This window comes from Diceros bicornis, chromosome 15, assembly GCF_020826845.1.
Source record: "Diceros bicornis minor isolate mBicDic1 chromosome 15, mDicBic1.mat.cur, whole genome shotgun sequence".
Taxonomy (NCBI): domain Eukaryota; kingdom Metazoa; phylum Chordata; class Mammalia; order Perissodactyla; family Rhinocerotidae; genus Diceros; species Diceros bicornis.
In genome coordinates, this window is record NC_080754.1 from 2,142,432 (window position 1) to 2,157,346 (window position 14,915).

Consider the following 14,915-nt stretch of genomic DNA (forward strand, 5'->3'; position numbering starts at 1 on the left):
TGGTTGAGTAGTATTCCATTGTGTATATATACCACATCTTCTTTATCCATTCATCCCTTGATGGGCGCTTAGGTTGTTCCAAGTCTTGGCTATTGTGAATAACGCTGCAATGAACACAGGGGTTCATGTATCTTTACGCATTGGTGTTTTCAAATTCTTTGGATAAACACCCAGCTAAATTAGTATTTAAACATATAATATTTAGCACATATTTTTTGTAGAGATGTAAAGAAACATTCTTTGCTCTTTAAAGATTTTTCAAGGTCCTTGGGAAGATAAGGTATGTGTATCAACGTTAGACAACAATATGAAGAACTGTATGCTAATTGTTAAATGATTGGTATAAGTGGTAATATAGAATTTTTAATCATCCAATAAGATGATATTCAGAAATGTCTATAGTCCATGTAAACATTTTAACATCTATAGTAAAGAAACACACTCTGATTAAAATGATATAGAACCCCTGAAAGAAAAGGTAAATATTTGGCATATTAGGTTTTTATTGGGTTGTTATAGCTCACTAGGAAATATAATGATATGTCACTCAAGATTTGTTCTTTTATTTTTTTATCAAGTTTAATATACACACACAAAAAACACAGAACTTCAAAACTGCAAACATGGTACCTGATTTCACACTAAACTGAAATATTATAAGAAACATTTTTATAAAAAGAACTTAGCCACAAAATCCAGCTTAAAAGGTGCATGAAGGAATCATTTCTCTTCATCTGACTTTTAATCTCCAACTTGATTGTAGTAAAAGAACATGTTTTGCATTATTCATATCAAAATAATTAAAATGTTTAGCTGACAATGGTTATTAATATGGACAATATTATTAATAAATTTAACATTTAACTATTTGACATACCCAACTATTTTTATTGTAAAACCCAACTTTGCCTTTTCCTGAAGCAGGACATAAAGTGTCTTAATGCAGGTATAATACAAGACAAAATACTAAGTTGATTTTGACAGACTAATTTGAATCCTTGAATAGAAGTTAATCGCAGTATTCCTGTGTTGTTATCTTCTTTGTTATGTTGGAAATAATCAGGCATATTTCAATATAGAAAGCTTTTTTTAAAGGTGGTTTTTCTTCTATCATTAGTCGTTCCCTGTTTGATATTTAGAATATGCTCTTTAATGATATTTATTATAATTCAATGAAAACAAAGTTGTTTTGACATAGCTGCTCATTCTGGGGCATGAAAGATAAACTGAATAATATGTTACTAGTAAAACTGAAATAACTTGTACATATATCATTAGAAAAATTCTCTATATAATTTACCTAAAATTACCTTTTGTGGATACTTGATGCCACACAGACTATTAAGCAAATTTTCTTTAAAAAATTCAAGTTAGTTGAATCTAGTTGAATTATTTGGCCATTGTACATAGCCTGTAGTATTGTATTTGATATTAGTAAAAAGTTCATGCACTAGGTTTCAGAGGATGAACCAACCAATACCAAGAGTAAGATTAACTGAAGCAGAAGTGGTAACTGTAGAGATCCATGCCTTAGAGGGTGAGGGTATGATTCCTTTCCTCTTACATAACTTTAATAATAACATAACATAAAGCTAATAGTTTATAATAGTAACTCCATTATGGGATAACAAAGATGATTTGTATTGGAACAATCAATATGTCGGTGCCCTTCAATATAATAAAAACTTCTGATGGTTAGGAACGAAATCCAAATAATCTTTGTACCTTCCCCATAATGCTCAGCACAAATGCACATGAAAATCTCATGTGGTAAATGGTTACTGATTTAGAAAAGTACTAGAGACAATGTTTTCATTGAATTACAAACATACACACTCACATATATATTATTTATATATGTTTATGATATATATACACACATATTTTTATTTTATTATAAAATACCATATAACACAAGAACAAAATGCAACATCACAGCAGAATAAACCAGAGTACGTTTTATGCAGCCTCAGGTTGATTTTTTTCCTCTGAGGTTTTTAAGATTTGATATGTTAACAATAAAGTACAATATCCAGGACTGTTGTGAATGTCTTTTTTTCAGAAAAGACATTATCTACCTCCTAATATCAAAGAAAAATTTCTGAAGTAAATAATGTATGTGTGTTCCCCGATTACATATTTTCTTAAAGCAAAGGGCCTCAAATTAACTATGTTGACTGCATGGATTTTTTTTTTTTTTTATTTTAGCTGTCCACCTGCTAAAGCATACAATTCAATCTTTTAATTCATTTATATTTTAAAGTTGATGACATGACAACAATAACAGTTTGCAGCATGCTTCTAAATTTTATATTAACAAAAAAGACTTACATGATTTTACCTATTCAAAGTACTAAACTTAATATTTTAAGACCTGATGTTTTGACATACTTGAGGATCAACACTCTTTTTATGTTGCTTCTTCCTTGACCTTAGAGAAGGTAAATTACAGATATAAATGGATTAATTTACTTTTCTACCAGAATAAAATACTTAAGATTTTCTCAAGCCTTGAACATGCTGAGTATTAAACATTACCATCCTTCTTTATTTTCTCAAAGAAATTAATTGCAGGTTAAGTCTCCTCTCCTTTCATCATTCTAAAAAAGTATTTGTGAATACTATTATTTCTACTATAAATGAAAACTTAGTTTTTAGTGTCATATATTCTTTATTTAATAAAAATGTATTCATTCTTCCCTGAACTGAGACCACACACATCACGAAGAACAATGGTCTGAGAGAATACAAAAGAATTCTGAACAATATAGTACGGGAAAATGAGACAGGAATGCTTTTCTGAATATGGGTATGATTCAAACAGACAAGTGCAGATAAATCTACATGGATATTGCATCTGGTTCATTGAGTGGCTTATAATTTTGGAACTGTCACATGTCAGCAAATACATCAACGCTAGTGGAAAATCAAAAAGGAAGTATATTTCTGTTAAGCGCAATTGCTTCTAGCTCACGTAAGATAACCATTTTTAAAACAAAAAGTTTGCTTTTAAAAACAAATTATTTTTACTCATTACCATTAAGTCTTCTCTGAGTGAAGAGAACTGAGCACATAAAAAGAGCTCAACAAATATCTTAGAACGAATATGCATGTACATATTGCATGTATGTATGTGTGTGGATATAAATATTCATGTTTATGTATATATAATATATAAAACAGTCAAATGATTATAGTAATTCTTTTTATCATGTTTTGAAATTGATAATCATGTCGAACTCATGGAATCTCACTACAGTCAAAAGTCATGATAATTATATTTAAATTCATCTTCTTTGAGAGGAGTTTTTACTTAAGCAGTCATTATCTTCTAGACAGGTAACGGACAGTATCTAAACATATGAGGTGTGTTTTATTTTTATATTGAGAAAAGTTTTGTAACTATTTTGTTTCTTAAAATCCAAAACCAGAATATGACTATCAATTATCTGAGCGGGTAAGTAATATATTATGTCATGCACGACTATGACTTACTTAAAACAAAAATGGTGAATTGTAGGTGAATTGTAGGTAGGGGTGAGGATAGAAATCCAGTTTAATCAAGCTGTTATTGTTACTCTGAAGTAAATAACAGTTCACGTTTCAGACATCCTACCACGATTTTTAACTAAGCGCGAGCCCTAGAAATGAACCTTAGATTTTGTTTTTTTCTTTCTCTTTTCCTTCCTTCCCTTCTGCCTTCTGTCCTCCCTCCCTTCCTTCCATCTATTAGAACCATTCCCTTATAGCCTAATTTTAAAGTAAGTTTCTTGGTGTTCTATTTATAAGGTATCTCTAAAATGTAATACTCAAGCAAAATATCAGAATTTAAGTTAAAACTTTGCTATTACAATATTTTTACTCTAGAGATTGTTTTTGAAATAACTTCTTTTTAGTGGTTCCATTAAAAATGTCCTTGCAAGTCTAGGTAATTTAAAAACTAGAAGTTTAGAAATAGATTAACATGGTTTACATTTGTAAGATATTAGTTATACATTCCTTCGGTTCATCAGAATATGGTATATTTCAGGCATTTATAAGGAGTTTCTTCTTTGGACAAAATTTTTCTCTTAGTGAGTTGCTAATGAAGTCTATAAAACTACTCACTGTAAGTCAACATTTAAAAATTCAGACTTAGTTATAAAAAGGTCATGGAAATATATTTTTTAACTATATAAAAAGAGATGATTCTGAATCAAAACATCAGTATAATGAATCACTAAATACGTCTAAGAACACTATTTAGACGTAATGATGTATGTTATAACGTAGCCTTTTAATTGTACAGTTTGTAAATTGTAAACTGAGTTTGCACATGTTCATGCGGTCAGTCAACGTCAGTAACGGTGGTAAAATAGGTGGTAAAATCAGATTTTACTCCTTTAAGTACCGACGCATAACCGCACACCCGTCATCTTTTCGGGGTGGCGTGCACACGCGTGAGCCGGGGGACCCCGGTGCGGAGCCTGGGGGAGAGCGGCAGCCCAGGCGCGATCGGACGCCCGCACGTCCCCATGCGCCGGGCCGCCCGGGCGGGCGTCGGTGCGCTCCTCCTCCGCCTCCCGGGGTCTCGGGCAGGCAGCGCGGCCCCCGCTCCGCGCCCTCCGCCCGCGTTCACACTGTCGCCCCCGCCGCGGCCGCGGCGCTCGCTCCCCGGCCCACTTTCTCCGTTGCCATAAATATCTCCTCGCAGCGCCGCGGGTTTTGAGGGGGCTCCTAGCCTCGCTCGACTGTGACGGCCTCCGTCCCCTCACGAGAAAGCGAGGACGCTCACGACAGTGCCGGCGGCGAACACACGCCCGCAGACCCCCGCCGCCCCGCGGCTCCCCGCGCCCCCCCGACGCCCGTGTGCGGCGGGCGCGGCGGCGGCGTTTCCTTGTCGACGATCCCCCTCTAGCGCCCGTCCCGCGGCACCCGCGCCGCGCGCCCGCCCGCCCTGTCAGCCCCGCGTGTCGCCCTGCCGGGCGGAGGGCCGCGCGGCTCACCGAGGAGCCGGGGCCGCGCTTCCGGCCTCCCAGCGCGGGGTCGGGAGAGCGGGGCGGCGCGGGGCACGCGGTCCGCTCGGCCCTCGGGCTGCTCGGCGCGGGCGCCCTGGGCCCGACAGGCTGTGACCTCCGCCGCGAAGTCCCCGCCGCGGCGACGCGCAGCCCTCCGTGAGCCCCGGCGCCGGGCCGCCGCCCGCGCCCGGCCCGGAGGGGCTCTCCTCGCGGCCGGCTCCCGCCTCGGCTGTCCCCGGACTGGAGCAGCGCTGGCGGCCGCGGGCTGAGGCGCTCGCCCGGGCGGCAAGTTTGGGCGAGCCGCGGTGAGGGGCGTCCGGCCGGTGCGCCGCCGCCTCGCTGACGGCCGGGAGTGTCGCCTCAGCGCTCGGCCGCCCGCGCGGAACGGGGAGCAGGCGGGGAGGCTGACGAGACGCCCGGCGCCGCCGCCGCGGATGGGGAGCAAAGTGCTTGGGGGACTAAGCGCGGCCTCCCAAATGCCGGGAGCGCGGCCGGGGCGCAGCGCGGCCGCCGCCGGGTTGGAGCAGGGCGCGGGGCGGGCCGCGGCCGGCGCCACACGGGCGAGGGGCTGAGGGCGCAGCCCGCTCGCTCGGACCCTCGCGGCCTCCGAAGCCGCCTCAGTCGCTCGGCGAGAGCCGAGTTCCCGCGGCCCCCGCGCCCCTTGCAGCGGCGGCGCCTCCCCGCGCTCGGCTCCCCCAGCGCCCGCGGGGTCCGGAGCGGCCGCGGCCCCCGCCGCACCTGGCGTCCCCGCGCCCGCCGGGAGGCGCCCTCCCCCCCGCCCCGCCCCCACGCCGGGCTCGCTCCTGCGCGCGCGCGCCCCGGCCCCAGTGGAGAGTCCGCGCGCGAGCGGGACACGGCGCTGGATGCGGAGCCGCTCGCCGCCAGCCGCCCGCAGCTCCCTGGCGCCGCGGGCAGCGTCCGCCTCCGAAGCCGCGGCGCCCGCGACCGGGCAGCCCGGACCCCCGTGCCCCGGCCCGCGGCCTCGCGCGGGGGGCGCCCCGGGACAGCCCCTGCGGGCCGGGCGGAGGAGGAGGAGGAGGAGGACGTGGACCGGCACCCCCGCCCCGCGCACCTGGCCGCGCCGCCGCCGCGTGTCCCTCAGGGGAGCGGGAGAGCGCCGCCGAGAGCCATGGGCGGCCGCGCGGTCCGCGGGTGTCTCCTGCCCCTCGGGCTCCTGCTGCCGCTGCTGACGGCCGCGCCGGGCGACTGCGCGCACGTCCCCAGCAACCAAGGTAAGGGGCGCGGGGCCCGCCCGCCCTAACTTCGCGCCGCCTGGGCCCTCCGCGGAGCGCGCGTCGCGTGCCCGGGCCGCGGACCCCGTGTCTCGAGGGGTGCGGGCGGCTCGTGGCCCAGGCCGGTCCCCGCGAACCCTCCGGACCCAGCGTGCGTGTCCGGACCCCGGGCCCGCGTGCACTCGCCCTGCGGCCCGCGCGGCGTCGCTGACCTCCGGCCGGAGGAGTCCGCGCGCCGGCGGGGGTCTGCGGGGAGACCTCCCCGGGGAAGCGGGGAAGTGGGGCAGGGTCGCCGGGGGGCAGCGCTTCCAGGGTTGGAACGTTTCCCTTGCTTCTCTTCCGACGCCCTGTGTGAGACGCAGGTCTCGCTGGATCTCTGCCGCCAGCGTGAAGGGTCTGGGAAACACCACCTGGTCACCTGAAGGCAGGCTGCGCGCGAACAGCCGTAAAAGTTTCCCGGTGCGTCCCTGGCTGGCTGCTCATTGGCGCTGTGATGACCACCGGGGTGTCACCTGTTCTGTCGCACGTTTCTAGACTTCACGTCTGGAACTTCGGTCGCAGTTACCCTTTAACGTGTAGGTCCTCGGAGTAACGGGCCGAGACGGAAGCGGAGCTGAGGGGACAGGAGAGGGTGCGCTCTGTGAGGGTGGGAAGGGCAGGAGGGCAGGCGGGCGGGACAGCACAGCTCCTTCTCTGTCGTCAGCGGAGACGACCCTGTCGTTCATGTGGAAATACAGTTATTCGGAGTCTGTCCACTCGTTCTGGTTGACACGGCCGGCGCTTGCGGCGTGCCTGCCCACCTGCCCCTGTTCTGCTTTGCCCGTCGGTTTGCAGTCGCAGGTGCGCGTGCGGCTTTGGAGCCCGCGCCTGACCGCTGTGGCTGTGGGGCGCGTGCCGCCTGCGGCGCCCCGCTCGCCCGCGCGCTCCCCGCGCGTGTGTTGAAGGGCGGCTGGCGTCAAGATCGCGGGGTGGTTACTTGATCTACTTCTGTGAAGACGGAAGGTTGTTAAAAACAGCGTCATTATTTCCTCGGCCACTTTTTTGTTGTAAGGAGAGAAAGACAATTTTTAATAGTTAGAGAGGCAGACATTTATATTGTACCTTGTTAGATCTACGGCTACTAAAGAGATGTACACCTGGAGAGTCAAGTTTACCTGCAGTATTTAACAGTTAGTATTTCCATGCAGGAATAGCCCTAAAGCAACATTTGTTTATTCGATAAGTGCCTATGATACACCAGTAACCGCCCTAGGCCCTGGGATACTAACGTAAATAAAACAGGTATCCAAATCTCCAAATGACTAAGAACCATTATACCGAAATGTGGCAGGTGTTAAAGATGACTTTTCAGATGTTCATATTAAATTCAAAAGCATAGAGTAGTTAGTTATTAACGTCTTGTAATAATTTTTATCTATTTTAATAACTTTCCCATACTTTTTAAAAACATTTTACCTAAAATATTTAGCAACTATATGGAATTTATGTGTATTTTTATCAACTAGCTTAACTTAATGTTAGTGAATAAGTATCACTCAATTTACTCATCAGTTAAATAGGATCATTAAAGATAGTCTACTAAAACTCTTAATTTGAATTTGAATTTGTATCAATATACTGAAAACATGGGCTGTGCATAAGATTATACTTGGATAATATAGTACCTAAAGGCTAAATTGGGTAAAATTTAGAGGGTTCTTCAAAAGAAGATTATAGAGAAAGTATCCTAAGATTTTTTCATTGGTTATAAAATGCTTTTTGCGGTGTAAAGTCATAGTGATTAGAAATTATGCTTCATAATACCTTGGGATAACTTTTGAATACTGAAATCATCACACTAATGGTTAATAAAATGTCAAACTTCAAAATGTTATTCTTATAAACATTTTGGGGATATTTTCTTATTTTGTAGCTTGATAAATAGGTAACATGAGTCAAAATGTATCTTACCAGTTTTTAAACACTTAAAACATGGGACATTACAGCATTATTATAGTATATATACAATATGGAAAGATTAATGTAAGACATAAATTAGATATTTAAACACAATAAAGATCATACTAATTAATACTAATACTAATATTAGTATTTAATTTCAAGGAGATGGTAATTATTTTCCTAGTAACTTTTCATCTTAGGAGCTAATGGAATTCATGTTTTATTTTTAAAATTTGTTATTTTATGGAGGGTAAAATTTCATTTTTATATAACTTGCCTTCTGATGAAGGATATTCACAAAGTAAATTTTTAATGTTATCTGTTTTTACTAAGTTATATAAAACCTTTGATGTTTGAAATCAATAGATTCACCTTCTCCCTCTCCCTTCGTTAGTTTTCCATACTTAGGCAGGGTAAAATTATGATAATGACAAAAAAAGTGAACTATCTCATTTTTAACATGTTGCTTAACATGGTACTAAAGGTAACTTGACTATAGGAAGCATCCCTTGTGTTTTAAGTGGCTGTGAAGCTGTGTACTATAAAGACAAAATAAATCAATTTGACTCTCTCTTCCTATTACCTAAACCTCCTTGAATTGATCAGAAAGTAGTGGTGCTTCCTAGATCACTTCATCTGATTAAGTAGGTGAAAACATGATTTGTATTTGTCTCTCTTATTCCATTAATTTTCTATTTGAAACCACAGTATTTATTAGATGTTAGTAATTTTTATTTTAAGAAAAGCAGATTTTACCTTATCAATATACATAAACTTTTATTTCCGTACTGGATACCTAGTTGAATATAAAACAATCTTGTTTCATACAAGTAACCATGCATATCAATTACAGTGGTTAGTCCATTTATTCAAAGGGGTCCATTTATTCAAAGATTACTCCACTTTAGCAAATAGTACTGTAGAGCCTAAAAGAGTTGCATCTCTCAGGGTGTGACTCATGTTTCCAAATATCATCAGATACTCAAATAATTCAATAAATTAAAATATGGTTTGGATAGAAGAGTCTACTGAGCTCATTGTATGACCAAGATTGTGTGAATTGATGTTTTTTTCTCCCAGGGAATTCAGTGACAAATGAAATAAGCAGGCAAAACCATAGTTTGACTCATTAGTTTTATTGAATTTATTAATTTGAATGACTTGAGTGTGAAATCCACTGAGTTGTATATAAACACAGGTGAGCATACCTAAGCAGAAAAATATCTGCTTAATAAAATCCGTAGCCTAAAATTAGTTGAACTTCCGTAATAATTGTTCACAACCTAAAACTGAATATTGTTTTTATATTTATAGAAAGGGAAGAACTGAAATTTTTTTAGCAAGTTCAAGAGTGAACTTTACTGAAAATATTAAATATTTTGTTAAGGAAATCTGGGTGATTTACAAAAAATACTTTTGAAAGACCTTTCATTTAGATGAATTTCATTTTCAGGGATAAACTATTCATAGTCGTAAAGGTGCAAGAGGTTGTAATCACACACTTTCTTGTTAATGATAATTATATAAACAACCTAGAAAGTAATTTTATTATACAATTACAAATTGAAATGTCATTGTGTAATTAGTCATTATGATCAGTATTCAAATTAGAAAGATAAAATGTTGATGTGCATTGATCATCTAGGTGTTGTTTGTTCTGGGTTTGAGATAATCTTAAGGTATAGTCTTAGATATAGTTTGAACTATATCTAAAAGCTTTTTCTTGCACAAAAATTATACAGTGATCTTTAAGGATCTCTTCTTCAGACTTGAAGTAACGTGAATAAAGCAATTTTATTTGGATTTTCCTAAGGGGGAAAATATGCATCTAATGATACAAGAAAAAATTAATGGTTAAATTTGATCTTTTTACTTTTTGTATATTTACAAAGTTTTCTATAAGGAATTTGTGTTACTTTTATGTTACAAAATTAAATATTAAGAAAAATATTAGAGTAGAAATCCTTATGTTTCTTAACTGATCCTTGCTAGTATAAACTACTCAAGTACAAAAGTCGTCATAGATTTCTTGTATTTCCTTCTGCAAACTCTCTTTCCCTATCACAGGCACCATATCTTGATCAGTCTCTCTCTTTCTCTCCTCACTACTTGAGTACTTTTGACCACATACTCCGTTTGTCCCGAATGGTGAAAGGATAGATCCTATTTTGCACTTTACATCAACCAAACCCCAAGTAATAGAAGTTTCTTCATTGTGTGTTCTTGACTCACCATTTCTTGGGAATATAAAGATGGTGGAGATCAGTACATAGAGTTAAGTGATCAAAATGGTTGACTTCGTCAAACGAACGTTGTCAGTCGTAATCAAATTAAACTTATACAGAAGGATTAAATTGTTTATATGTCTATAGTGTTCTATTTAGGAATAAAAATTGTATATTTTTAAGGTGGGCAACATAATTTGATATATTGCATCTATAGTGCTCTGATCAACTTGCAACTTAGACTGACATTATTTCTCTAAAACTGGGAATTATATTACTTTTGCTTTTGCCTTATTTTATTGAGTATTGTTTTCTAGAATTTAATATTTAGATAATGGAGAAAAAAGGATAAATAAGGCAGATATTGTCTATGCCTTCATGGAACTTATTTTCTTGTAAGAGAGACTGACAAAAAACAAAAACAAAATAGGTTAAGCAAATAAGATGATAAAAGCTGTTAGAAATTCTATGGAGGAAGCAGCTAAGGCTTACCGGAGGGACCTGTTATTTTAAATGTGGTGGTTGGAAAGGCCTGTCTGGGGAGATGACATTTAAGCCACATTCTTTGGGAAGAGAGAGAGCTAATTGTAGAGTGGGAAGAAGTGCATTCTTGGTAGAGGGAACTGCCTGGGCAGTGACCTTGAAGAGAAATGAGCTTGGTGCATTTGAAGAACTGAGTCCAGTATGAGGAAGGAAGAGAGTAGCACAAAGTGAGGTTTTAAAGACAGGAACCAGATCCACAGAGTAGAAAAGGAGCCACAGTAAGGAGGTGAGTTTTAATATTATTTGAGGTAAAATGGTAAGCTATTGAGAGATTTTAACCAATTTTCATTTTAAGAGTGTTATGGCTAGTGAGGAAAGAGTGATTACAAGATGGCAAGAGTAGAATTAGGGGTCTGTCGCAGTGTCCAAGAGAGGGGTTCTTGTGGTCTGACTTAGAGTGGTGGTGATGGACCTGGAGAGAAGATGGATTTAAGGTATATTTTGGAGGTAGAATTTATGAGACAGTCTTATTTTTACAGAGAAATAAATGCAGAGATTCAGCATTTATATCATTTTTTTTCAAGGACCCCTAATAAATTTTCAGTTACTCCCTGTAAAAATGACCTTGCTTTATAATTATTGATAATGGACAGGGGATAAGAGGAGTCGGGTAGAATAAAAAGATATAGCAAGGGTGAGAGGCCCATTTTCCACTTATTGAGCTCAAGCTATGCCTTAAAATATAATCTTAATAGTACAGTCTTGTTATTTCAAACTGTTGCAGATAATGTATACTCGTATTGGATCAAAAAATGCAGCTTACTGATGCATTTCTGTCATAATAACTTTACATATATAGTTATTTTTTGTTAGAATGGATAATGGCACCAGTGGGTGGTGACATCTTTCACAAAGCAATATAGTAATCCTGAAGAGTCTAGTTTTTAGCTAATAAAGAGCAGTATTTGAAAGTTCAGATTATGCACCAGTTTTATTCATCTCTGTTATGATCAGATTACTCTTATTGAAAACAAAAAATCTAAGTGATATTTGATATAGGTGTGTTTTCAGATATTTTCCCTTAGTTTTCTTTTCTCTCTGTATTTTATTTAAATGAAGAGAAGAAAATAAATGTTCGGAAAGCTTGTTAGAGACCTAGAAATGAGACTTCAGGACATATGATATTCTTGGGGGCAGGGACAAGGGAAGAAACTTAGGCTTTCCACTAACAACAGCAAATTGCATGTGATTTAACAAATTCCCCCCACCAGTTGAATTACCCATTACTTTGAGTTGCCCTTTAATAGTACTGTGTGAATGCAATTATTAAATATATAGAAGTATAATAAGTTGTAAACAACAGTCCTATATACTTAGTGTATACTTAGAAAATTCATACTCTAGAGATGCTTCGTTTAAACATTTCCAAATATTCTTAAATATATATTCAAACATAGTAAATCTTACATTTTACTTTAGGGCATAGAATGTTCTGGAAAATACTGTTTTTATAGTTATTCCCTTTTGGTAAACATTATGACATCTTATGGGCATTACAATTTCAGTTTTCGATGATAAATATTCTAAAACTGAGTGAAAACATTCATTCTTTAAACAGATATTTATTGAAGGCCTACTATTTGATAGGTAGTGTACTTAACATATGTAGGGGTTCAAGGAGAACTATTCCTCCCAGAATATATGATCCAGTGAAGAGTTTTCAATCTGTTTCTAGATCTGCAAGAAAAATTTCTGTTTTCTAAAAATTAGATCCAGAATCAATTAGAAAAACTTTCAAAACACATCTGTTGTATGATAATATATAATAGTAGTGATGATCAACCCTCATAGTGTAAAATATTTATGTACCATTTATGTGAAAGTAATATCTATTATTTCATTACATTTTATTTCCAAGTTAAGAGAATAAGTCACTCAACAACCACATATTAAGCATCTCCCTTGTGCTAGGTTCTGAGGCTACCACAATGATTATGATACAGTTTCTGTTTTTTTAGAAACTGAATCTGCTCTGTTGATGTTATATATCCTTCAGTAATTGATACTTACTCTAATTACTTGATGATTCTCTTTTTTTTTTTTGCAAGGAAAGAGTCACTCTGAGCTAACATCTGTTGCCAGTCTTCCTCTTTTTTTTTTTCCCTCTTCCCAAAGCCCCAGTGCATGGTTGTATATCCTAGTTGTAAGTCCTTCTAGTTCTGTGTGAGCTTCCGCCACAGCATGGCTACTGACAGCCGGCTGGTGTGGTTTCACACCTGGGGAAATGAAGCCAGGCCGCCGAGGTGGTGAAAGCGCTGAACTTTAACCACTAGACTGTCAGGGCTGGCTCATTTGATGATTCTTATAAGATGAATTTTACACTATATGAGATTATGTGAGAGAGAGGGAGGGGAGTAAAGAAATACTACCAATCTCTTTTTTTTTTTGTGAGGAAGATCTGCCCTGAGCTAACATCTACCAATCCTTCTCTTTTTGCCGAGGAAGACTGGCCCTGGGCTAACATCCATGCCCATCTTCCTCTGCTTTATATGGGACGCCACCATGGCATGGCTTTGACAAGTGGTGCGTTGGTGCGTGCCTGGGATCCGAACTGGTGAACCCCGGGCCCCAGCAGTGGAGCACGTGCACGTAACTGCTTGTGCCACTGAGCCGGCCCCAAGAAATACTACCAGTCTTTTTGTATGTCTTATTTATAAAATTGCTTCACAAGAATTTTCTAATGTTAGTTTTATGGATGGGTATATATGCTATTTAATTACTTGAAGAGAAAACATATAAATATACATTTTTTTTAATTTCTTTTTTTGTGAGGAAGATCAGCCGTGAGCTAACATCCGTGCTAATCCTCCTCTTTTTGCTGAGGAAGACTGGCTCTGCGCTAACATCTATTGCCAATCCTCCTCCTTTTTTTTTCCCCCAAAGCCCCAGTAGATAGTTGTACGTCATAGTTGCACATCCTTCTAGTTGCTGTATGTGGGATGTGGCCTCAGCATGGCCGGAGAAGCAGTGCCTTGGTGTGCGCCCGGGATCCGAACCCGGGCCGCCAGTAGCGGAGCGCGCACACTTAACCGCTAAGCCACAGGGCCGGCCCTCAATATACATTTTAAAAATATATTCATGGGTACAAAAAATAAATATTTCACATATGTAATAGCTTTCTATGGTCTGACCTGTGGAATGAGCTTTTGTTCAAAGGACATTAGACTGGTGTCTGGTGTGTTTATTTAAGGTGGGTTAATTATTAAAAACTGTAATTCGTGTTGAAGATGCAAGTTTGCAGTTTCACATAGGAGCAAGCATACCTTTTAGTTGAGCTTTGGAGCTAGAATTGGGATGAAAGTGTATGTTTTCAGTCCATGCCCTGAAATATACATTTCAGCTACTTTCCCAGGATGTTGCTGAGTCCTCTGGCTGTTGGCCTGTTTGATGATTTGATGATCTGTACTTGGGGATTATAACTGAAATTCATCGCTCTTCCTCCTATTCATCTCATAGCTTCAGGTGTAAGAGTCATACTTACTTTGTGATCATAGGAGATACAAGATAACATCTCCTTAGAAACTAGATGTTAAGGAGGTAGAAATAGTTAATTTATTTTGCTCTTGTAATGTTAGGTATCTTTGTGGATGTCTGGAACAGATAAAAAGTAAGCGCTATATGTAAATATATATATAATTTATTCATTATGTTAATTTACTAATAAAATAGTAAAATAATTATGTTCTTTCAGTTTGACTGTACTGTATTAGGATACTTATGTTTGTGGTACATGAGCATTGCAGAGAAACACGTTCTTATATAGTACATAGAGTGTAATATCTAGAATAAGGAAAAGCACTTGCCCACAATTTAAAAAAATCAATATGAAAATTTGCCTACCTGTGATGATTATAATTAGGTATATTTTTAGGAAGTTAATAAGAGAAATACTTTGTACACTAGGAAATAAAAAGGCATTACATTAGTATGTATTCCAATTGAGAATTATCTAAAACTAATTAAAATGATTGCCCTCA

The 14,915-nt window shown here is 40.5% G+C and overlaps 1 protein-coding gene across 1 annotated transcript in view; it reads left to right on the top strand.

Moving 5' to 3' along the window:
- The first annotated feature begins 5,722 nt into the window (after window positions 1-5,722).
- The window catches only part of EPHA6 (EPH receptor A6), a 784,796-nt gene continuing 775,603 nt past the window's right edge, over window positions 5,723-14,915 (top strand). The window contains 2 exon segments of the mRNA XM_058555640.1: window positions 5,723-5,966; window positions 5,969-6,229. Coding sequence (XP_058411623.1) covers window positions 5,861-5,966; window positions 5,969-6,229 — 367 coding nt within the window. The 5' untranslated portion in view covers window positions 5,723-5,860.